The sequence below is a fragment of the Halichoeres trimaculatus genome, unplaced genomic scaffold (genome assembly GCF_033239565.1).
Source record: "Halichoeres trimaculatus isolate MK-OKI-2021-1 unplaced genomic scaffold, fHalTri1.1 fHalTri1_scaffold_17, whole genome shotgun sequence".
NCBI classification, from domain to species: domain Eukaryota; kingdom Metazoa; phylum Chordata; class Actinopteri; order Labriformes; family Labridae; genus Halichoeres; species Halichoeres trimaculatus.
This window is the reverse complement of record NW_027437195.1, coordinates 24,864,566-24,889,754: the sequence shown is the minus strand read 5'-3', so window position 1 is coordinate 24,889,754 and position 25,189 is coordinate 24,864,566. Positions and strand designations below refer to the sequence as shown.

Sequence of the window (25,189 nt, the reverse complement as noted above, 5' to 3'; positions counted from 1 at the left end):
ATGGCCGAGCAAAGAAGCTAAAGCTTGAAAATCTTGAGAGTAGCACGTGTCATCACCAAAAGTTAATATTTGTCACGCAACACTTAAGTCCTGCTTTAATGTTATACTTCCTTTCAGCAGACTGTCTGCTACAATTTGGAGTTATGATAATTTGTTTCCTGACAAAGTTGAAAATTATGATGACCCAGTACATATTTCATATTCCAGATCTTAGTATCCAGAATATTGGCAGGAACTGGATCATACTTTTACATCTGTCAAAAATTGTGGTGACCTTGGCTTATATTGTTTTGCAAAGCAATCCGGCAATTTATCGTGGAGTTGTATACACATATGGTGAAAATGGTGATGATAAAGAACCTTTAAAAAAGTCCTGGATCCAGACAGTGATCCAGATCACCTAAAAAAAACAATCACTTCTTCCTTATCCTATTTTGAACATTTCCTGAAAATTTCACCAAGATCTGTTTGTTACTTTTTGAGTTATGTTGCTCAAAGACAAACAGACAAACTCTCCCAAAAACATAACCTCCTTGGTGGCGGTAATAAACACTGTTAGACCGAAGAGAAGTTGCCCATACCTCTATCTTCCTCCAGACGTCAGGATCTCTGTCCTGGTTCTGAATGTCCTCCAGCAGCTGGTGCACCAGGGACGCACTTCCATAAACGTCCACCGAGGGCGCTATTGGCTGTAGGTGTGAGTCCACAGACCGTCGTCCATCCTCCTCTTCTGACTGGAGGTCACTTAAAGGGCCAGACTCTATGCTTTCATCCAACGACGGAGCAATATCGCTGGAGGAAGTGGGGCTAAAGCGGCTGACCAGGTTTCGTCGGTAGGGGAGCTTGAACCAAGGAGAGTGAAAAACACCATTAGTAAACTTTAGAATCACAATTGTTTTTGGTTAGTTTTTCAAAACCATGAATCAGATGTTGTTTGGAATTTGTGCTTTAAGATACCAGAGGTGGCAGAGTGCAGGGGACGTCCTCCCCACTCTCCCCTGCATCCCAGTCTTGATTGAGCTCTGTCAAATCCCAGTCGTCCACATCCTGCAGCGCCTCCTGGGTCGAGCCGCAGCTCACCGGCCTCTGCAGGACACAGAGTAACAGAAACATCACGCTGTGCTCTCGTTCTTCATCATTTTACATCTGTTAAAGGTTAATTATTCGCTGCATAATGACAGTAAACTTGTAAACTGACCCTTGGGATGGACTGAGTCAGACTCTCCAGTTTCATGGCCAGCATCTCCGTCTTACGAAGCTGAGCGGGGAGGGCCAGGAACTCTTCTGACCCGTACCAGTGCTCTCTGTCCGGGCTGTCTTTGGATGAAACCTGAGCCTCCTGGAGGATGGTGGGGGAGGAAAAGCCCCTTTTTATAACACTCCAAAAATAAATACTGTTACAGGCGAAGTTAAGACGGGTATTAGTGATACTGGAAAGTGGATATTTGCACTTGCTTGTGTTGTACATACTCGGAAATAATGCACTAGCTGAACTTTAAAGAATCCAAATTGTTTTGCATCAATGAAAGCTGCTAAAATTTGACTGATTTTAGATCAGCAGTCAGGAGAAAGAAGAGTTATTTCCACACTTTTAAAGTGGCAGACAAGGCTTCAGCTTGACGCCCCCTACAGGTCTGGAGGACTTCTGTTGTTACGTCTCAATGTGCAGAGCCTTTTTTTTTTTTTTTCTTTGCATGTGTTTGAACATTTCTGGGCTTACATTGTTAATGTTTGATGTTAATGCAGCTTTTTTGCACTTTTGCAAAATATTTTCTATCTTTTAAGCCCTCTTTGCTGCATCAGAGCACAATCTGAAACAGGACACAAAAAAATCTAAACTAAAAAAAGTGTAGAAAATTATTTTTTACACAGGAAGCAAAGAGTTTGGTGAAAAAAAGAAAAAACAGCACAAGGACCTGCTTCATCGTGTACAGGATTAAGGATCAGTAAATAACCAATTTGTGCTGCTCTGTCCAGTAGAGGGCACCAGATTCAACACAAATTAAAAAGCTCCTCACAAGATCTTTAAGTTCAATACAACTTTGAAAACTACTCTCCAAACTTCCTGCTTCAACTGAATAAACCCTCACCTTCTGCCCTTGCCGCTTCACAATCCAAACCGCCGTCTTGCGGGGACACGGCCGGGGGTCCGACTCCTCCCCGGACGCCTCCACATCTGAGGATAAGAATTGCTCTCTCATGGGGGAGGGCAATGAGGAGTCAGAGTCCCCCTCACTGTGCGTATGTGTCTCCTTCTGCGTCCTCTCCATTTGAGTTGATATTTCATCCTGAGACGTCAGGTCTTGGAGAGGCGGGGGGGCGCTGGTGGGCAGCTTGGTCCGGGATGAGCTCCTCGGGTCGGTCAACAGTCTCTGCGCTCTCCCCTGTGGGCGTCCTGCTTGTCTGGAGCTGCCATGTTTTCTCTGGAGGTGGCGCCCGTTCATGACCTGAGCGGTTAAAGACGTTTCAGGTCAAAGGAGAAATGAAAAGTTTTGTTCAGACTTTAACCCAACACTAACAGGCGTGAGTTTCTCCTTTGAGGAAGTGGTGTCAGATTATCGACATAACTTCACCTTGAGTACCCTCGGGTTGACTTGTAACACATTTTAGGCCAAATTTAGAAACTCAGCAGATATTCATGGGTCCATTTTAAATATTTGAAGTTAACACAAAAAGTTCAATCAGAAGCATGTTCATTTTTAGAAAACTTCCTGTGCAGAAGAAAAGAAACCTGGGACTAACCTGCAGACTCTCGTACGACTGTGAAACATTCTCTGGATAAACAGAGTCCAGCTCCAACCAAAACTTGGAGCGGTCTGGTGGGTCCATGAGGGATGGTGTGCTCCGACTCAGCTCAGCCTGGACCTGCAGCCCGGACACCGGACTCCTTGAATCCTCTGCCCTGCTTCCTCCAGCTGTGAACAGAGCAGCTCTTTTAGGAAGAGACGGCTGCGTGGGCGACACCTCGGTGCTGCGGCTCACACCCTGCAGGGGGCGCTTTGCACTCTCACTGTGAGAAGGCAAGTTGCATTGCATTTTGGGTAACAACGCTGGAGGAAGGTTGTGGTTGTTCGAGTCAGTAGGAGAGGTGAGGTTGGGTAAAGTGCGTTGGTGTTCCTGGTTTGAGGATGCGTTGCTGTCCTCTGCTTCTGGTTCAGGATTGGGGTCTTTGGGTTGATCCGGCTCCTGGGAAGGGTTCTCGGTTCCCGAGGCCTCCGGCTCGTCACCGGGGCTGTAGTCGCTCAGCTCAAAGGCGGTGATGCCGCAGTCTAAAGAGAAGTAGTCCTGGCTACAGCGAATGGTCAGCTGGCCACAATCGTCTACCTCTGTCAGAGCGTCGAGACGAGTCTGCAGAGGAAGAGACGTTGGAGTTAAGACCTCCAAACCTCATTACAGCAGCCACAAAAAAGATGGTTGTATGTTTCGATCCAAAAAGGAGCACAAAACAACATTTACTCTCAAAACAGGTCAAAAAGTTCAGGAATGATTCTATAATTAGGGGTAAATTTCATGCCCATGAGGTATACTTATCAATTTTGCTAAATATTAATTTGAAGCAATGACTAGTTTTACAGTGGGTCACTTGATTGATATTTCACTTTTATTTAATACAGAAAGTTAACAGGTTCCATCATTTATTTATTTTTTTTTAGCAAAAAATGAAAATCGTAAATTGGAATTTGCAGTTTTTGTGCTGTTCGATTTCTTAAATGTCAAGTTTGCTCTTCAAAATTAACACTAGAATAAATGTTTGTAAATTTTATTTTCAGTATTATTTGTTCAAAATAATCATTAAAACATGAAAAAGCTGTTTGAAAAAATATTTCAATAATTTATATGGATAAAATAATTCACTTTGTGTGTATCCGAGTTCCCATCCTTTTTGGTGGGAACCATGAAGACAGTGTTGCATATTTCAACCCCTCCTTATCAATATTTCATCAGAATGATTGTATGTACACGAGGCGCATCAATCGTTCATCAACTGAGTTATCAGAATTCGCTGGTGTTCTTACTATAAACGTTAAAAAAACAAACTGTAAAGAAAATGCACAGAAATATGAGGTGATGGAGGTCAGGTGGTGCCATGTTCAAGGTTTGCAGTTAGCACAAGGGACAAAAAAATTGAGAAAATGTCAACTGAGTTTCCCATTGCAAAAAATAGTGTTGTAGAGACAGGTTTGTCCTGTCAACAATGTTACATGTGATTTTTGTGCCATACTTATTTTAAATTTTGTCTTAACTATGATATAAATGATGAGGGACATTTCTAGGGAGTGTAGTCTGACATAGAAATGTTGAATAACTCTAAATTCAATATAATATGGATTTATGATCAAAAAATAGTCACAACTTGTGTCCATAAAACAGTTGACAAAATTATGCTCAATTTTTTTTGTTACTTAAAAAACTTAAAAATAATTAAAGCTTAAGCTTGCCAACTAATGACATAAGTACATTCCAGGTAAAGACTTTGCAATCAAACAGAATATGAAACAAACCTGAAATGTTCCCTTATTATAGAATCACTCTCAGACAAACTAAGACAACAGACCTTTTTATGGTTCGGCCTGTTTCTCCAGTAACTGTGCTTTACCTGGTGTTGGTCCTGACTGAAGGCCTGCAGGATGTCCGTCTGTCGGGTGTAGTTTCCGTTGGAGTCCTGCAGGCCCTGCAGCAGACGCTCCTTCAGGACCAGAACTGAGACTCTGAGCTGATGCCACAGAAGCTGCACCGTCCTGAAACCCACAAGAGACGGCATGACTCGTTACTTCAAAAGAGGCACACTCTTTCACGTGATGCAACACAGAAACTAAAACTCTCCAGAAAATATCCTTAAAGACACTGACCTGATATCAACGATGATGTTGACAGAGTAAGACAGAAGTTTCAAGGAGAACTCGGTCTCCAGCAGGGCGTGGATCTGCTCCACATGGTCTGAGATGTCCTCACAGATGTCCTGAAGCCACACAACACACAAACAAAAAAGGTTAACTGGATTATCAAAGATGTTACACCGTAAGGTTTGATAGAGCAAACACACTTTGTGCTGTGTGCTCTGCACTGCAGCAGGAAAAGCAGAACTAATGAAGAGCTGAGGACGTCACAGTTTCCAGTTTTAAACATGAGTCAGCTTCATGTGGGATCAGTTCCAGGTCCATGTGTGAAAACATGGAGGACATGAGCCGTCTGTCAGCTAATGATCTACTCTGTCTCCATGGCACACTTTTTCACAGAGTGATGTTACTGAACTAAAATAAGACGGTTTTAAAAAACACACAGACAGACAGACAGACTCCTGGAGAGAACCACAGAGCAAAAATATCAGCTGTAATCTCCAACATCTTTTTGAATGCCCAAAACTGAGGCAAGGAGAGCACATCTTCCTTCTCTTGCATGCGCACACATTAAAAAGCCAAGGCAGGCAGAGCATCAGCAAAGATGTCTCAAAACATGTGACACTGGTAAAATCAGGAAAAAAAGGAGGAGCTGGGGTAGAGGTGGGATGTAAAGATGTTTGCAAGACGAACTAGTTAGGAACAAATGATGTTCTGTCGGCAGAGCTGAACTGATGCTCTGCTTGATAAAAAAAAGAAGAGCCAGATGCTAAATCTGAAGATGAAAGGAAAGAGCAGAAAGCTGAAATCTCTCTGCATGTGAAGTTTGTGAAAGCATTTGTAGGTTTTTTTTTTACTTTCTAACCCAGTAAAGCAATTATCTTTAAAGGTGGTTTTGGAATCATTCTTCAAAGTAGCCATTTCATTATGCTAACAATCTTAATGCTAAGCTAGGTTATTCACATTCTAACTTCAGCTTTATCTTATTTTGAGAGCATAAGTGCCATGCACAAGTTAAGTTGTATCACCTTGAATCCTCTGTTTCTCTTTATCATTATTATTATCATTAATATTATTATTATTAAATTAATTTTATTTTATTTTATTTATTTTATTTTATTCCAAAAAATATTAAATTTTTATACATTGGTATATTTTATATCTGAATTTTTTTCTATATTCTATTTTACAGAGTGTACAGTTTGTAACTCTGTATTATTTAAGTGTTCAGATTATTTCCTTGTTCGCACTAATAAGCCAAATCAAATTCCTTGTATGTGCAAATGTACTGATTCTGATGAATAAAGTTTTGATGTTGAGAGAATGGAAATGTAACTTGATGAAAAAGATTTTTAAAAAATATGGACACCAGATTTAAGTCCCTTTAACATCACCATTTTGGAAAATAGTGGCATTTACAAAGTCATTTGTTACTTTGTTCTCTAGGTCTTGGCTTTTTTCTACCCCTCCTTTAATTCTCTGTTGTATAAAAATGCTTAGCACTGACACAGACTGTTAGTCTGACATTGAAATATTAGGTTTGGTTGTCAAAGTTTGAAAAAACTTCAAGGATAATTCATCTAACCCTGCCTAACATCATGCAACTGTTTATTTCTCACACATTATTTCTGTGAGTAGCTTTATGTTCTCTAAAAACTGAACTCTAAAGGTGTATACAGGTTTTTTTCCGTCTCTTGCATCAAACTGTGCTGAAAATGACCAGAACTCTAGCGGGCTAAAAGTAGACGACCTTTGAGAAACCCCGCTCTGAACCCTCGACAGATACTTATCATCCACCTCTGACTGCTGAGTCACAGAGCAGGTCCAGGGTGACTCTCCTGAACACCTCAGCACCTCCCGGCCTGCCGTGGCCCAGATCTCGCGGCATGCGAGAATGTAGGTCACACATGCTGCCAGCTCTGCTCACTGTAACTTGGCTAACGGTGTGACCTGCTGAGCACGGGTCCAAGATACATCTGTCACTACTGTAAGAGGCTGGAGGGACACACTAGGCGAAGGCAGGGGGTCATGTCGGCTGATTAAAGCTCAGGAAGTGCTTCTGCAGAGTCTTTTTAACCTCAGCATTCAGCATTTGCTTTGATTTTCCAAGACTTTAAAGCAAATTTGACAAATTCAAGAATTGAAAAGTCGTTAAATCTTTGAGAGTTAGAAGATCTGTTATGAAGTGTGTGTTAGATGCTTTAATCTCACAATTAAAACCCAGAGCTCATCAAAAACACTCCTCAAGAGATCGACAACAGGCCGGAGAGACACAAGCTGAACACACACACACAGCTAGAGTACGTACTGTACATGCACACTTATCTTTAGGGAATACAAAATTCACATGGAACAATCTAAAATATGAGTAGGAGGCACACACACACACACACACACACACACACACACACACACACACACACACACACACACACACACACACACACACACACACACACACACACACAAAGTTTCATCATCAAAGCGCTGTCATGTCGTCCTAAAACAGCGGTGAAAATGTCACCGGTGTCTTTCAGACGCTTCAATAATTCACAAACAGCTTTAATATGCTAATACACACACTCACACACACACTCACACACACACTCACACACACACACACACACACACACACACACACACACACACACACACAGGACCCATCTGATTGAATTAACACCAAGTCTGTCGTTTTTATCTGAAGTCATTTGTTAGAAGATCTTCAGTCCAGTCAAACTGCTTGGAGCTAATGAGACCCTGCGGCTGCGTGCGTGTGTGTGTGTGCGTGTGTGTAAGTGTGTGTCTTGATTTACACTATATGTGTGTGTGTGCATTAGCATGCATTCCTCTTGAAGGACATTGTCTTAGTGACCTGTTTTTTTGCAGTTTCTTTTTCTTCTACTTAGTCAAAAGTTTTATATTGTTTTTAGTTTTTATTCATTTCTTTTCTTTGACATTAGAGTCTTTAAATTTAAATATTTAGTAAAGAATGAGCAGAAAAAGACATTTGCAGTTGCAGAAATGGTTTGAGATGCTATTTTCAGTCACTGATCACAGAAAATGTTATTTTGAGGATCCCCGGCTTAAAACTTTGGGACCCTTGCCTCAGGAAATGCTCTGACCCAGTTGTCTAACCCTCACTGTTTGTCCGTGGTCAGAGTCTCCCACACTCTCTTCCTGCTCCAACACTTAAACTCCAAGGAGAAGATGTTCACCTGCTGCCTGACATATCCCACCCACTGAGAGGAGACGCAGTAAAGAGGTGATCAATGATAACTCACTTCACCTGTCAGTGGTTATAATGTCATAGCTGATCAGCATATACATCCCAATTGGCCTGGGAACACCTGGGCTCCCTGAGGAGGAGGAGGCCAGAGAAGGATGAAGACGTGTGTGGGTCAGCCAGCTTAGACCAACCCAGAACAGTGAGAGGAAACGACCAGATGGATAGAAATGTAAACTTTGTGAAACTGAAATGACCCCTCAAAAGTTAGAAAATGTATTTTAATACAGCTGGGGGTCATCTGCAGGGCAAACAAGTATAAGACATTTGAGACTTGGGATTTGTAGTTTAGTAAGTTTAAAAAGGACACAGCTTTGAAGACTACCCTCATCCGGCAAATGTGGTGTCAGTTTATCTTTGCTTTGGTTTTAAAAAGTCTTAAACTTGATTCTAAAAAGTGTGCAGAAAAATGTGAGGAGGTTGTACTCAAGTCTGTTAAAGTGGGGCATCGTTACTATTTCTTTTGGTTTTTATACTGAAATCTTATCAAGTGCTTTTGTCTTATTTTTGGTATTTTTGTTACAAGCAATTCAGACCCCATTTTTGGCTTCAAATAACTTGAATTAAGACATTTTTCTGGACTGACCAGTTGAATGTGGCTTGTACCAAGTATAACAAGACAATTTTTACTCAAAATAAGACAAAACACTTGATAAGATTTCAGTTTTTTTGCAGTGTATACTACTCCTCTGGGAGCTGTGTAGCTCCAAAGAAAATCCCTTTTCCTTTCAATTTGTTTTTTTTCAAAAACAAGTTTCATTTCAGCTGCTGTCTCTTTAAAGCTCCTTGCTCCACAAACCTCCTCCTTTCTGATTGGCCAGCCCTCTGGGGGCATATAATGGGTGGAGCTATGGATGGACCTTGGTGTTTAAGGCCCACCCTTTCATCATGTCATAAACCAGTTAGGATATCTTTATGTGATGACCTCATCATTTTACAAGTCACATTAAGATCTCGTTTGGGTCTTGTGCCAATTCAGAACGGAGCACTTTGATCAGTTTATCACAGATTAGGGGATTTCTAAAACAGATGAATATGTAGAGGTTTGAAAATCTGCACATGTTTAAAACGAACATCCAGAACTGGTATTTTATATTAGTGCTGTCAGGTGATTAAAAAAAATAATCGAATTAATTACAGGATTTGTAATTAATTGATCAAATTAATCGCATTTTAATCTCAAATCTGCTCAAGGTTCCCGTATAAAGAAAGTGAGTTCTAGGACATTACAAAATTGTAGTGCATGGCTGATGAAATAAATACACAAAGAAGAGAAGATTTGTAAATCCCTTTTTTTCTTTTTTTAAATTGGTGTATACTAAAATATCCCTGTTCACATATACAATTCAATTTGATTGCAACTGTTTACTAGCTCTATAGGAGTAAATAGTGTTTCTCAGCAGCAGTGGTCTGGCAGAGCTTGTTAATCAAAATCATGCTCGTAAACTACTGTGGGTGAGAGCGGTGTGCTTTTTGGATGAGAGCTCAGCATGGATATGAGGAGAAGATGTGAGATGACAGAGGCATAGCGAGACGCTGCAAGTCAGAAAAGTTCAGGCAGCTCCCGCTCCAACTGAGGATGTGTCGTGGTAGTTCAGAGAGAAAGGTGTAGGACAGAGATCATGGAGAGGATCAAAGGATGGAGCGCCCGAGATGAACGCGATCTTAAAAAAAGGACCTATTTTCTGTTTTTTTGATCAAAAAACAGGGAGAGAAATAAAAAAGAGAAAGTCCACTCTTCTTAGGTAGTTTTGGTGTTAACATGGTCATAGAAAACAATATTATTTGGGTCTTCGTTCAAGATGCTCTGAAAATGGCCAGCAGCCAATTAATTATTCGTGTTAGTCACACTAAATTGCGGTGTTATTAATTAATTTAATTAACATGTTAAAGTGATAGCCCTACTTTATATCTATGTTTAAATTATAGGAAAGCAGAATACCCACCCTTTAAACAGATTAAAGAGGGGGTAAAGTTGGAGTAAATGGCGCCCTCTTGTGATTGCCTTAACACTGTACAACCTGAAGGTTTCACACATTAAATCTCTCAAAGACAAAAACAGAAAAAAGAAAACTTCAGGGATATTTTTAGCACGTTGACCTCTGGTTTGACTGACTGTCGGCCTTCAGCGTGTTGACATGTGAGTAAAAATTCATCATTTACAAGAAACTCTCACAAAAAACCCAACACATCTTAATTCACTCTTGATCTGGGGTCTTTCAAACACACATACATGAACACGTTTTTTCACACCCCAGTCACGTAAAGTCAAGACATGACCTGTCAATCACTGAGTCCATACATCCAGCAGGGTTCCTAATTGCCTAAAATCAATCTGAACCGAGTCGACTCGAGCTTCAGCTCCAATCCCAGCTCGCCCTCATCACCGTCGACATCAAGGGCTTCAGAGCGGCCGCGTCCAAACCGCCCGCGACAGCTCGGCCTCATCCGCACCCATTCGATCTAATAACCTTCAACTCCTCCATCAGCGCAGCGTGTTTTACCTTGGAGATCAAATACTCTCTGCTCCTTCTCCCCCTGGAGTATTCAAATTAAGCCGCTTCAAAGATTCAAAGACGACCCAGACCCGCGGCTGCGATACAAAGACTCGTTACAGTAAATCTTTCAAAGCGGGAGCTTCTGCAGAAAGACGTCAAACTTGGGTTTGTAGTCCGAGGTCGGGCTGGGATGTTCTGGCTCTGAACTCTCCGCTGCTGGACATTTCAACAACCTGAAGTCTGCTGGGGCCAAAGAGGAGCTCACACTGTGATCAGAGGAGCACACATGTTTGTCCTGGACAAAACGTCTGAATGAAAGTGCCGAGTGACAACAAGGGGGGAACAAAAAACTTTATAAAGTCATAAATCCTACTTTTAAATCAGAATCAAACTTTCAAAAAAAAGAATATATTTTCTTCAATTTTTTCCACTGGCTAATCTCCCAACAAAGAAACTGTGGCCCTTGTTGGTTTCTGTATCTCCCTAAATATAGACCTGACATGTAAAGCTTTGTCTTGTCTCAGACAGTCCATGTGGGATCTCCCGCCACAAACTTTCTTTCACTTAAAGACTTGAATTCTGAGATATTCCTGTCATCATTCATAAAATCTGATCACTAGCAGCCTGGGAAAAGACGTTTGCATTCAGAAACTTGACCAAACTGTGTTCATGCAGCAGATTAAACCTGAACCCCATGAATTTTACTGTCAGAATAACAAACAGCGAGCAGGTCAGAGGTCAGAGGAAAACACGAGCAGTTAGATTTCTGTTTCTTACCTTTTCACACCGTTCTCAAGACGTGAGTCAAATCAAAAAATCTTTTATACCAAAACTCAAAAACTGATTTCTCTGTGTCCAAAAATAAAATCTCTAAGTGATGTAAAAAAGGAGTAAAAGTTTGTCTCTGTGTAAAACTCCAAACACACACTCCGATGATACCATGTGCGAATGGTGACCAACTGACAGTACAGCAGCATGTGTGTGTGTGAGTGTGTTTGTGTAAGGGTGTGTTTTGTGTATGTGTGTGTGCTGACCTGCTTCTCGTGTGGGGGGTGTTGGGAGAGAGGAGGGGTGACAACAGTTGGGGAGGTTATTTTAGGACCGACCTCACCCACCCCCCTCAACACATCCAGGCACACTCTTACACACACTCTCGTAGACAAACACACACAGTTCCTATAGATCCAGAGAGTCCTTCTTCACTTTCTCTCCTTTCCCTCTCCCTGTTTCTCCACAACAACATAAAAACACACACACACACACGCACTCACACACACATGGAAACACTTAGTGACTGTGACTGACAAGTGAAGAAAAGTGAATTTTAGAATTTTAGAAGATTTGTTTCACCATTTTAAAGATGCTATGAGGAGGATCTGTTTTAATTGCACTACCTCGCCACCTTGTGGCCCGGAGTCTACGCACACTGTCGTAAATTACTTTAAGTGAGGCGTGTGTTTGTTTTGGAATAAAATGGGGATCAGATCAAAACAAGTTTTCTTTTTTAAGACAGCTTTTTAGCGGATACAACGCAATGAGGTCAGGTACATATCAGTACAGTTATGTAGCGATACAGTTTGAAACCTGACATCAAGCAAACGTTGTAGCAGCCGGCTATATGTTAGCCCGGTGCTCTGACGTATCTGTAGGCTAACGTGACAACAAGTAAACACTGTCAGTTTGTCAGTAGTTTAGTAGTTTAGTATTTAGCGTAGTTGGCAGCCCAGTGCTCTAAGACATGTCCGTAATGTGTAACGTCAGTAAATCCTGGTTAGCTATGTCCTGCCAGTCATCTACCAAGCAGAGCTAACGTAACCTCACTCTTCATTTTATTGATAGACTCTCAAGTTTGAACAGACCACTGCAGAATAACTGCTGACTGTGGGTTGGAATGAACATTATCACGAACAGGTTAGCCTCTGTGTTATAGAGTTTTACAGCCCAAGCTAAAGGCTAATTACCCTTTAGCTTGGGCTGTATCTCTCTCCCGTTTAGCTTTCTTCTGCTCTTCTGTCCTTTTTCTGTCTGAAAAGGGACAGCGTTTTATCTGTGTTTTATCTCTTCTCACTGATAAACTTCATCAGCCGGCTTTAAAATTACCTTTAACCAGCAATATTGGTGCAAATAATCTCATTTTAAAGTGTGGATTACTATCAGGCATATATCTAGAAGGGAGACTTTTTCAAGAACACTTTCAAACTCCTCACAGCCCCTTTAATAAAAGAATGGCGCTTGGCGGGTTCAGAGGTGATGTTGATTGTAATTCCAACAGGGGGAGCCGTTTCCTCAACTCAGATCACATTCTGAACAGAAACTTCTTGGAACTTTTCTTCAAGTAACTAAACAGTTCCTGTTGCTCATTGAGTGATCCTAAAACTGCAATTTGATTAGATTATTTTTTAAAAAGTAGGATGTAAAGGAGAAAATGTCAGACTTGGATAAGATTAACTCTGTCCTACTTCCCTCTACTGGTCTGGTGGTGTAGTGCAAATACATTTATTTCTTCGCTACCTCAATGGGACTTTAGGTCAAAGTGTAAACACAGACAAAGAAGCTAAATGATCAGCTGAACCTGGTGAACCAGTGACTCTTCTTTGCCTCCTTCCTTCCCTCATTCCCTTCCTACTTTACATGACTATCCCTCCTCCCTGCTCAGAAATGTTTCCAGAATTCCTGGCGTAGCAGCGACGGTGACATCAGGAGACAGAAATATCCCGACAGCTGGGAGGCGGACAGATGAGCAGCTTCTGGACGGTTTTTAAATAAAGCTGTGTGGCTTTGAATCAGAGACAAAACGTGTTGTCTCGTGTTGCAAAGCTGCAGGATTACAACATCAACGAGTTTATTAAACTTTGTTTTAAAGAGGAGAGGAAACTTTTTGACGACAGGGTAAGCAAGACTCAGCAACATAAAGGAGATTTTAGAAACCACCTGATCCCTTATCACCCGCATTTATTTGTTTTTGTGTGTGTGTGTGTGTGTGTGTGTGTGTGTGTGTGTGTGTGTGTGTGTGTGTGTGTGTGTGTGTGTGTGTGTGTGTGTGTGTATGCGCCTCTCCCTCTCGGAGCAGCTACAGAACATTTTTCATGCAGCTGTTACACACCGCCTGCTCGCTTGCAGCCACATGCTAAAGATGGCTGAGGGGCTGGCATACCAACACACACACACACACACACACACACACACACACACACACACACACACACACACACTGGTTGCATCACTATAATCATGTCCAACAGGCGCTCTGTGGCAAGGTCAGGTTATAGAAAAATGCCCTGCAGGCAAACGCATTCTAAATATGAGGGAGAGGATAAAAGACAGAAACAAAGTGAGGAAAGAGCAGCGAGGACAGGATGAAGGAGGAGGGAGATCACCGGAGGCGTGAATCTAATTTCAAACAGCGGTCTGAGCAATCTGTCTGCCTCGGTGTCCCACTCTGGCACACACCTGAAATAAGGTCGGAAAAAGCTGGACCAGCTCTGACCTGGGAGCTCCGTGTCGAGGTGACGGCCATTTAAATGCTTAGCAGCTACAGGTCTAACCAAAAAACGATTTATACTGAAACTCCACAAATTGCTAGGCTGAAAAAAGCAACATTAAGAAACACCCCAGCTCATAAATAAAGCATCTTACTGTTAACATTTCAGATCCGCTTTGACGCATCTTGAGCCAGAAATAAAAAAAAAAGAAACCGTAACTTTACTTAGGTATTTGTTTTGTTTTGTTTTCAAGACTAGCTGATACAAAAGTTCTGACACTGGCTCAGTGGATTTCTTTGGCCGACAGCAGTGAATCAGTCAGCAATGAGAGAAAACATCTTTTCTCTGTCCCTGACAGGCTTACATCATTTCTTTAAGTGTTTAACAATTTTAAAGAGAAGATCTTTGCAATAATACACCATTGTAGAGTTAGTTTCAAGTTAAATTCTGGCATGTTTCTTTAGACTTATATGAGCCACATTCACCTGAGCACTCCAGAAAAATGTCTCGTTTCAAGTTATTAAGAGACAATAATGAGGTCTGAATTGACTCTAACAAGTAACAAGTGAAAAAGGAGCAAATGGAACAAGAAAAAGGTTCCTGTATAAAGACATTATTCTAGTTTCAAGCAATTTTTTCTTATTCCATAGGCTGATATTTTTTACTCGTTATAAGAAATTTGTCATTTTTGTCTTTAAATAACTTGAAACAGGACATTTTTCTGGACTCGAAAGTTAAAAGTGCCTCGTATTGGGTATAATGAGACAATTTTTACTTAAATAAGACAAAAACACTTGTTAAAATTTCATCTTTTTGCTGTGTTACCTCACCGGACGCTATCAAAAAACTCCATACATTTAGCTTACAGGAGTTAGGGGTCGACTACAGCTTTTATGGATAAAGATTTATCAAAATATGTGAGTGCAGTGCATGATGTAAAAGCTGTTACATCTTTTCCACAATATAAGCTCTATCCTTGACCCGATCCTTCCTGTAAAGTCATCCACAAACTAGTGAAGACCTTTTTAGACACACCATAAAGCTAGAATGTGTAAAAAATGGAGGTACAGTTTGGATGACTGTAAGACACAAATTTTAAGTTGGTAGAGTTGATTAGACACAGATATTACTTGTTACAAATCTATCTGAATTACCTCTTTCTTTAATCTCAAGTTGCAACATGTCTATTTGTCTATTTTCAAGCTCTTGGAGTTGTTATTTCAGCAGCATTTCACCCATTTGATCTTATCATCAGTCCACTGATATGCAAGATATGACATTATTCCATAAAATCTTCTTTACATATTTTAGTATTCTAAAATTTCAGAAAGAAGGCAACCTGAAAAAAGCAAAACACCTCCTAGCTCCCTACACCGCACTTCCATTACCATAAGGAATTGTAATGCTGAAAACTCACCACAAGAGGGAGCTGTCCACCAGAGAATGAGCACTCTGCCATCCTATGTTTTCTTTTTTATTCAACCTTTATTGAATCAGGTTATTCCCACAGAGATCAGGATAAGTTTGACAAAAACCCACACAGTTTAACTGATGAAAACTAAATATGTACATCCAGGCAGGGAGGACGTCCAGGGTATCTCAGTAAAAATGTTTCAATTTCAGGCTGTAGGTGCAGGAAACGTACATTATTCCAGTTAAGTCAAACTTTTAGAAGAAGGGGCGTAACTTTAACTTTCTCTTCTAGCATCTTTTCAGTTTTCACTGGGATGAAGTTTTAATGAAAAGTCTGCATTTAGGAAAGTTTTAAATTCTAGGCTCTTTCATCTGTGCTGTCTTTCCTCCTGTTTAGTGATGTGCAGTATTGTTAACACCCCAGCACTGATTAAAGTGTGTGTGCGTGTGTGTGTTAAAGGCTCTGCAGGCTCAGCTCTGATACCAACATGAAGTGACAGAGGTGTCAGGAAAACGCACAGCAGAGACTAAAACAGAAGGCGTCACATCTGTTTCTAGTTCCTCTTCCAGCTGTGATCGGACCAAAGCGTCTCAGCATGTTTACATTAAGAGTTTGTCCATCCCTTATTTATTCTCCTCAATTGTTTTTTTTTTTTTTATTATTCTGGGTTAAAATCAGATTTCTAGTCATTTTGAGAAGTTTTTGGGATTTTTGTATTTCCAGTTTTCCTAAAGATACTGTGAGGTGGATCTGTTTTAATTGGACTGCCTCACCACCACCTGGACCGGAGTCTCACTAAGGAGTTACGGTATTCAGAAGCCATTAAGCACTTCCCCGATATTTCCAATGTTTAGCTTTGTGGCACATGCGAGTGATTGCCATAATGAGCAATGTATCACTGGAAAATGCAAATTCTTAGGTTTTCAACACAGTTTGATTTTTTTCTGACAAAACAAGCAGTGACAGAGTAACAGTACCACTCTGGCCACGAGTGCTATCGCAAGTAAATTTGAACTTAAATAACAAAGGAGTTGCTGATCTACCGCTTCCTTAGTTTCTCAGTTATTTGTTATCATGTACACATACTGTGATACGGTTGGAAGCAGAAATTACAGTTCTAACATTCTAACAGCGCCAAACAAAATCAACAAAAACAGCTATTTTATTCAGCCAAACGCAAAAATGCTCAGAAAAAGCAAAGTCCCACATTTACACAAACAAACCAACCAAATGAAGCAGCAGCACACAACCAGCTCCTGTGTTCTGCATTGTAAATCACAGTTTTTGCCCATTTAGTCATTAGTACAAACATACAAAAAGGGTACACACAATCAGTGACATCACTCAGCTGCCTAACAAAGCTGCAGTTATAACTCTGTCTCTGTCCCATGACCACAAGTTACGTAATGTGGAAATAAACTCATTCTGAAGCTGACCGACTGCATGTGTGTGAATGTGTGTGTCCTTTTTTTTTATCTGTGAGGACCAAACTCAAAGTGAATAAAGCTTCTTGGATCTTCTTTGTCCTAAATGAATAATCTCTGATTGTTCAGAGAGATTTCAGGAAAACATGTTGCTGAAGTTTGAGTCTGCGTGACTCAGCAACAGATCAACATCTCTGACCGGAAATAGAAAATATCCTCGTTCTGATTTCACCTCAGTTTCCCATCAGAGTGAGTTTCAGTGTGACTTCTAGAGCAGCTGGAAATAAACACAAAGGGAGAGGAGAGGAGAGGAGAGGAGAGGAGAGGAGAGGAGAGGAGAGGAGAGGAGAGGAGAGGAGAGGAGAGGAGAGGAGAGGAGAGGAGGGGAGAAGAAGACACCCTGAGAGCAGCTGGAGGATGTGGAAACATCTGAGTCACTGTGGTTAAAAATACAAACTCATCAATAAAAGATTGTCCGTGTCGTCTGCTTCCGAGCAGAAGGAATCTGCATCTTCATGAATGAGTCTGTAAATGCATCTGCTCTTTGTTTGATTATCAGGCTCATTATAACAGCACGAGAGCACGACTCTGTCCCAAAGCGGATAAAAAGCCTAATATCAAGTTTATAACGTAAACACAAATGCAGCATTTCAGCGTTCTCTGACTCAGTTTCAGATCACTTCCTGTAGCCAAGTTACAAAGTGACGAGTCTGTTAGGGTTTTTTTTTCTTTACCGCTCTACATATGTAATTTTGTCTGTCACTCAGAGGCATTTTAAAAAGTAAATGTAAAAAAAAAAAAGAGTAGAAATTGTGCCTTTTCTCTAGCAGCAGCTCATTACACTACACCAGATCATTTGACCGTCAAAAGTGCAGTTAGATTCACCAACATACAGTGAGGAAGCCCCTCCCCTAGAATTTGATTGTTGTCTTACTGCCCTCTACTGGTCTTGCGGTGCAGTGCAGATACTTTTTTCTTTATACATCACTGGCCTGATTTAAACAACACAAGCAAGAATTTAGACAGAAGGAAAAACCTAGTTATTGAAGCAAAAGTACCTCAAGTTATTTGACTGCAGGTACTGCCGCTAAGTGCAGGATTTTTTTTCTTAATAATATAGAATAATCTAGCCAACTAACCACAATCAATTGCTGCACCAATATACTTCAACCTTCAACAACATTCAGTAATTGGTGCTGAAAAATCACTAAGAGCTGGGTCTGAGACCTTCTGACTCATTCTACCCCCGAGGACAAAGAGGAGAAGGGTCAGATTAAGGGCTTAAGTGGTTCCTGAACAGGTGAGTCTTCAGACATCTCTTAAAGTAGAAGGGGGCTCTGCGGCTCGTATAGAGTTTGGTAATTCATTCCACCGTTTGGGCACAACAGAGGAGAAGAGTCTGGCTAGAGATTTGGAGCCACGCTGGGCTGGGAGCACCAGGCGTCTTTCACAAGCAGAGTGTAGTGGGCCAGAAGGAGCTGCTCTTGTCAATGTTTTGTAAGCCAGAAGAAGAGCTTTGAATTTGATTCGAGCAGCTACAGGAAGCCAGTGAAGAGAGATTAACAGCAAGGTGCCATGTACCGTTTCAGTCAGGAAACGTAACAAAAAATGGGCCACAGGAACTATGTAGTTCCAGGGGATGAATTAAAAATAATACCTGGAGCTAAAAGTTCTTAAAAACGTTTAATTTGCTTAATTTTGTAGAAACTAGGCAAAAGTTTAGTTCCCCATCTTGAAATCTGCTCCAAGCTTTAGGTTGTATCGTTTTGTTGAAATGTTTTCAGGCGTTATTTCTACTTTCCCTGTCAAAGAACAGAAAGCAGGATAAACCAAAGGACGATTAATATTACTGTTGGGAGGCTTTTCATTAGCAGATCTCATAAGCAATCATGGAGCTGATTAAATTTTGTTTTCCACTTAAAAAGACATGTTTTTGAGTTTTTGAATAAATGTCCAAAGTATGCCTGTCAATCTTCAACAAATTTTTCATGGAGAGGATTTTAGGAGAAAGCTTCAGAGCTGTAGAGACGGTGTGAACGGGCCTGCTGCTCTCACAGAAAACAAAACGTCCTGTAAAGAAGTCAGACAGGAGGAGAAACTATCAGAGACTAATCAGACTGAAAACTAACTTTTGTTTCTGTCTCTTACATAAAATCCTCTGGAGATGAAGAGGAGGAGAAGTGAGGTCTGAAGATGAAGGATGAAAAAGACGACTGCTCCTCGTCCTCTCGGCTGCAGTTACATAAATAAAAGAACGGTCAAACCCGGCGCCCGGAGGAAACTCGTCATTACATAACAGCGACGCTGAGGCTGTGGGGAGGGGAAGGGCATCATGGGTAATTTGCTGCTCGGGGTGGTACGGTTGAATCGACTGATGTTCTGCTGTCTTCATGAATCTGACACGAGGCTGCTGAGAGGCTGGAACGCACATTAGCAGGAGGGTTAGGGATATTAAAGTGACGCGGAACGCACGGAGGTCTCAGAGAGAAGATGCTGGAGGAGAAAACTTCTTCTGAGGATTTAGAAAAAGAATGACGGTGATGTTTGCGTGCATCACGTCACATTCTGCTTTCCACTAAGAATGAGCCGACAGGTGAACCAGCAGCAGACTTACCTTGAGCTGCACCAGGTGGACGTCCACGTGTCTGTTGTCCCCGTCCTGTCCCACAGAGTGTGTGAGCTGTGTGACTCTGTCGCTGGTCGCTCTCAGCCACTTCTCAATCTCCGGGAGGTGGAGGACGACCTTCCAGTCAGCGCCAGTGTGGAGGGGTGGTGGTTTCTTTGACCTAAAATGACACATATTAAAAAAACCTTATCAGCTAAAATTGTTCAGTCTGGTTTTACAACCTTAGCGGGGAAGAGGGGCAGAGCACTGATTGATTACCTTCTGCAGGGGTCTCTCCCCACGCCTCGGCTGGGTCCCTGTCCAGGTGAGGAGGCCCCATCCTGGCTCTGATGGTTCGGGCTAAGAGGGGCGTTGGTGACATCATCAGCAGCAGTGGGGGAGGAGCAGGTGTCAGGGTCGAGGGTCGGGGTGACGGAAGTGATCATAGGGGACGGGGGCTCAGGGGCCACGGGGGAGAGGGCCACGATGCTCATGGTGTGAGAGGTTCAGGTTCCTGATGTGGGTGGGCCAGCCTCAATTGAGTAAACTAGGAGAAAAAGAGAAGGAGAAAGTTATTTCTTCACATTTTCACAATCTACTCAAGTTTTTTGTTTTGTTTTTTTGTTTTTTGCACCTTAAAATCTTGAAACTTGTCCATTAAATTTAGAATTTTCTGTTTTCATAAGTTACTATCTTGTAAAAACAGGATTTCCCATGACTCTCTGCTGCATGACTCATGATGTTGATTAAAGATTTCCAGGAATTCCTTTACTTTTCAGATTCCTGTTTTTATGAGACAGTATCTTATAAAAACAGGAAATTCCAAAATAAACAAAAAAAAATCCTGTTTTATGAGATAGTTATGTTGTAAAAACAGAAGGAATCTTTTTATTTTCGGGTGAATACAATATGCCAATGTATAGATGGAATAAAAATGCAACACAAAACCAAAAACAGCCCCAAAACATCCTTATACTCTGTACCTCAGCATGGAAACACACAGAAATCCAGACAGACTCATCGAAACGTGAAAGTAGACTGAAACATGAGGAAGATGACAACAAACTGTGTCCCTGTTCTCTCCTCCACGATTCAGAAAAAAAACCTCTTCTTTCTCTCTTTCTTCATCTGACATGAATGCTGTCACAGCATGGCACCACACAACACAGCGTGTGTGTGTGTGTGTGTGTGTGGGTGTGTGAGTGTCAGTGTGTCAGAGTATGTGCTGTAGCTTTAAATCCTTTTAGGCAGACACAGCGTACAGAAAAATAAAATGATTTATTCATGTTCTCTTTTCTTTGAATGAAATATGCATACAGCTCTGTGTTCAGACAGTCTGAAACCTTCAGCGGGAATTTTGGGAAAAAACATGTCCAGGAAAATAAAATGTTATTCTTTGTGTTTTTTTCTTTTTTTCATGTAAACAGCTAAGACATGCATTTTTACCCTGCAAAAAAACAAGACCTTATCAAGTGTTTTTATCTTATTTTAAGTAAAAATTGTCTTATTACACTTGATATGTGCTACATTAAAGCTATCAGCCCAGAAAAAAAGTCTTGTTTCAAGTTGTTTAAAGACAAAAATGAGGTCTGAGGTTTGTAACAAGTAGAAAAAATCTGCCAATGGAACAAGAAAAAACTTTTAGAAGACTTGCTTGAAACCAGAATAATGTCTTAATACAAATAACTTTTCTAACTGGCAGATTTTTTATTTTTAAACTTGTTACAAGCAATTCAGACCTCATTTCTGTCTCTAAATAACTTGCAACAAGACATTTTTCTGGACTGGTCATGTAAAAACACATTTTCTGCTGAAAATAAGAAAAATCACTTGATAAGATTTTAGTTTTTTGCAGTGTATAGAATAGTATCAGAACCAGTGTATTTGGTTTTTGGATTTTATTGTCAGAATAAGATGAAAAAAATCTTTGGTCTTTATTACAAGCTGTTGTTGTTCTGAATGGAAATATATTTATATCCCGTCTTTCTGGTTCTTCTGAGCCCTCTTAGTACTTTAAAGCTGCTGGTCTCATTCACCCTGTCACACACTGATGGTAGAAACTACTCAATATTAACTAACTCATCTATACTCATCCACAGACTGCTGATTATCAGTGGGAGCAATTTGGGGTTCATTGTCTTGCTCAAGAGAATTTTGACATGTCATTGAGAAGCTGAGATCGAGCCCTAGACCTTCTAAAAGAAAAGCGTTACTACTGAGCCACAGCCACCATAATTTGGCCATTTTCTCAGACGTCTCTCAACATCTAGAAATCCGGTGACTTTGTTGATTTTTTTGTCTTAATTCAGTTGTTGATCTTTGAATATTTTGTATATTTTTTATTATTATTCATATTTTTCTTTCTTTTTTTTGGCCATAGCAAAGAAAGAATTTCATTGTACACAGAAGCATGTTTCTGTACTGTGCACATGGCAATCAACAAATAGAATCTTAAATATTGTTCTTAGAGCTCTCCCTTTGATCCCATAAATTAATTATTGATCTCAAAATTCCACCTTTGATCCCATGATCCTGACTTGCCTTGTCTTGCCTCAGCCACATGTAAACATCTGCAATGTTCAAACTGACTCTACTCTGAATTTTTCCCTGCCAGCTTCATGTCAAATTTCTATACAAATTTGTCTGAGCTGATGAACACTGCAGGAAATAATCAGGGAAATCTGCTTTCTTAGCCAGTGAGCCAGCGAGGATGATGACTCTTAAATCATCCAGAGTTGAAGGAGAAGAGTGAAGATTTCTGTCTACATGAATCATTGCAGAAGGGGAAACTTCTTGCTGTGAGAGCTGTGTGTCTACACAAACTTTGGAAAAACAAAATTTCTTTTTTTTACAATTAATACTGACCAAAATAAATATCTTAAAAGCACTTTTTGACTTCAGACTGTTCGTTCATTTGGGTTTAGAGAGGAAACATCTCAGAACAGAATGAGGTCTGATTTTCTAATGCTAAGAACAGGTGTGTGAAGTTTATATATACTTATGGGCTCCTGTTTTCTTTGCTGACTCATTTTCTCGCCTTCAGAGGTAGTGAGAGGTTTGTGCAGTGGTTTCCTCTGTTGTGTGGGTACATGTGGGTCTGTAGAAGCACCACTAAATATTTGTTCAGCCTCTCTCACACTGTGCAAAGTTTCCCTTTGTTCAAACATGACTTGGTGACGTTAGCTGCTTTAGCTTTTTATCTATTCCCCATTTTTGCTGTCATCCTTCTGAGCCGATACACACACACAAACACACTCTCGGTGACCCAGTAACCAGCAGAAGCAGCAGCAGTCTGATGTGGATGACTCAGCTCTGTATTGATTAGCATTAGCGTTAGCAGCAAAGAGATGACGTCAGGAGAGTGGAATTTTATAATTCTATGCATTTATAATATTTCTCTCCATTTTTTTCTTAAGGTTTTTGTTAAAATCAGCTGTTCTCTCCATCCTTTCATCCTTTCTCCCTCTGACATGATGCTGAGTGCAGGATCAGCACTGCTTGTCTGAGGAGTCAGGATGAGCGCAGCGTGCGGAAACAGACATGACATCAGCGGCACTACAGTGACCTCATCGACAACAAGAGCGCAGAGAAAGAAGAGAAGAGAAGGGCATGACGTTAACAATGAGATCTTAAAGTGACGGCAACGCCTGTCACATGACTCAGCTGAAATATCACCATCATCAGCCTTAATGAAAAGATGACAACCGTTCATAAAGGGCATGACATGTTTGACCTCCATGACTCACTTCATTATGATGATGAAGCATCAATTTAGTCCTGTTTTCATTTCCCAGGAGTCAGATACGATCTTTTAAATCATGACCCAAAACTGAATGGTGTTTAATAAATTCTGGATGTTTCCAGGCAGCTCTGGACGAAATATGTTGCCTAAAGCTGCAGTTCTTCAAGTGTCCACTAGAGGCTGTCTCTAAAAGTGAGTCAGCCCTATAGAGTCTCATGTAAAATTATCCAACTTTACAGCAGAAATGGACACGTTAACAGCCAAGTATAAAAACAATTTCACTCTTTATTGCTTTTTAAAGGATTAAAGAGGAGGGACACTACTTTTTCTTTTTTTCTACTAAAATAATACCTGATTCCCTCGCACTGGTGTTTTGTCTTCAAGGCCTCAAATCCCCATCTCTCTGATTGGCCAGCCCTATGAAGGCCTGTATGGGCAGACCTTGTCCTTCTAAAGGCTGATTTATGCTTGACACATCTTTGGGGGTGCACAGCTTCATACGGAAGTATGACGTCAATTTTGCACCTATACCCCCCCTTGCATGATCCCTCTCACGCGGAAATTTTCTGCGCAAAAGATTTCTAACCTGCTGGACAAAGATGGCGGGAGAACTGGATCTCCTAGTAGTCAAAGTGCAGAAATACAGGCATCTGTATGACTCTTCACAGAGAGATCACTGTGACAACCAAGTGGTTAATAATGGCGTGAAATTGCTGCCACTCTTGGCAGAGAAAAGAAATTGATTAAAAAATAACCTTGAAAAATCTCCGGGACAGATATGTTGTAAACAAAGGCAAACTTCTTTAACTCTTGTTTAGTACTCTGGTAGACGTATGTTTGTGATACACCGCCCCTTGCACTTTGGAAATGGACACCAATGGATGTCACACGGGGTGTTAAAAAGCATCAAAGCCCCAAGTGTTTTTTCACGCAGATCTTGTGTGTTTGATTTCAGCGTGTCATGTTCATGCAGAAAGCATAACAAGGCCTTAGCATGTCATGAACATGGAGATCCTTATGCAACGACATCATAATTTCAGCAGGTCTCATTAGGTGAACTTCTGCTATTATTCTATTTGTGTTAGCACCAACTAGCAGATACCTGTCTGTGCTCTTTACATCTGGCTTACTTGTGTGTTGCACAAGTATACATTTTTTCAATACTTAGCACCAAACTGCTCCCAGGAGAAACTCTATTTAATATAACATGTCTGCTACTTTCTCATTAAGACTCATGTTGATGATAAAATAAAGTATCTTGCATCAGACGTGAATGTTAACATGGGTTAAATAATCCCACAGATACAGCTTAGCTTAATGACTTCATTATACAGTGCAGAGTAAATGGGTCATTTTCCCTTCAGGAATGCCAGCAGGAACACAGGCTGGACACGTGAGTTCAGTATCACACATGCAAACACAATATGTACATTACATACGCCAACACATACAGCATGTGCTTCCCTCTCTAACAAGCTATCTTTAACTTGTAACCAAAGCTGCTGATCAAATAAGGATTTGCAAATCAAGCACGCACGTTTCCTGATGTAGGATGCAGCTCTTTTGTGGCCCTCACCTGTGGAAGACCAAGCTACTTCTCATACAGTTCTCAAGTTGAGCTGACTATGAACCAGTACCAAGGCCACTTTTGGTGGAAAGAGGGTAACAGAAGAAAAATAAATGGCCAAAAGTCTCCAACAGTTCTAATTATGCCTCCTCCAGATGTTGCCAGTACATCTGTTTCTGGTGAGTCTCAGTTTTACTGTTAACAATAAGTCGCTCAAGGGCCAAAATGGGGCTGGGTGCAGGGACATATATCATATAATCAAGAATCACATTTTTTAGGACTATTTCTAGTTGAAATGTAGACTTGCCCTCACATGTCTGCTTTTGTGAGTCCCAG

General features: G+C 40.9%; 1 protein-coding gene across 1 annotated transcript in view; it reads right to left on the bottom strand.

Annotated features, from left to right (window-relative positions):
* Nucleotides 1-25,189, bottom strand: part of akap6 (A kinase (PRKA) anchor protein 6) — a 206,648-nt gene that overhangs the window by 167,503 nt on the left and 13,956 nt on the right. The window contains exons 2-10 of the mRNA XM_074692188.1: nucleotides 19,824-20,091; nucleotides 19,554-19,725; nucleotides 4,851-4,960; nucleotides 4,598-4,739; nucleotides 2,743-3,348; nucleotides 2,091-2,447; nucleotides 1,199-1,339; nucleotides 958-1,086; nucleotides 582-842 (exon numbers count right to left, since the gene is read on the bottom strand). Of these exons, the coding sequence (XP_074548289.1) occupies nucleotides 582-842; nucleotides 958-1,086; nucleotides 1,199-1,339; nucleotides 2,091-2,447; nucleotides 2,743-3,348; nucleotides 4,598-4,739; nucleotides 4,851-4,960; nucleotides 19,554-19,725; nucleotides 19,824-20,038 (2,133 nt within the window). The 5' untranslated portion in view covers nucleotides 20,039-20,091. The remainder of the gene's footprint in view (nucleotides 1-581; nucleotides 843-957; nucleotides 1,087-1,198; nucleotides 1,340-2,090; nucleotides 2,448-2,742; nucleotides 3,349-4,597; nucleotides 4,740-4,850; nucleotides 4,961-19,553; nucleotides 19,726-19,823; nucleotides 20,092-25,189) is intronic.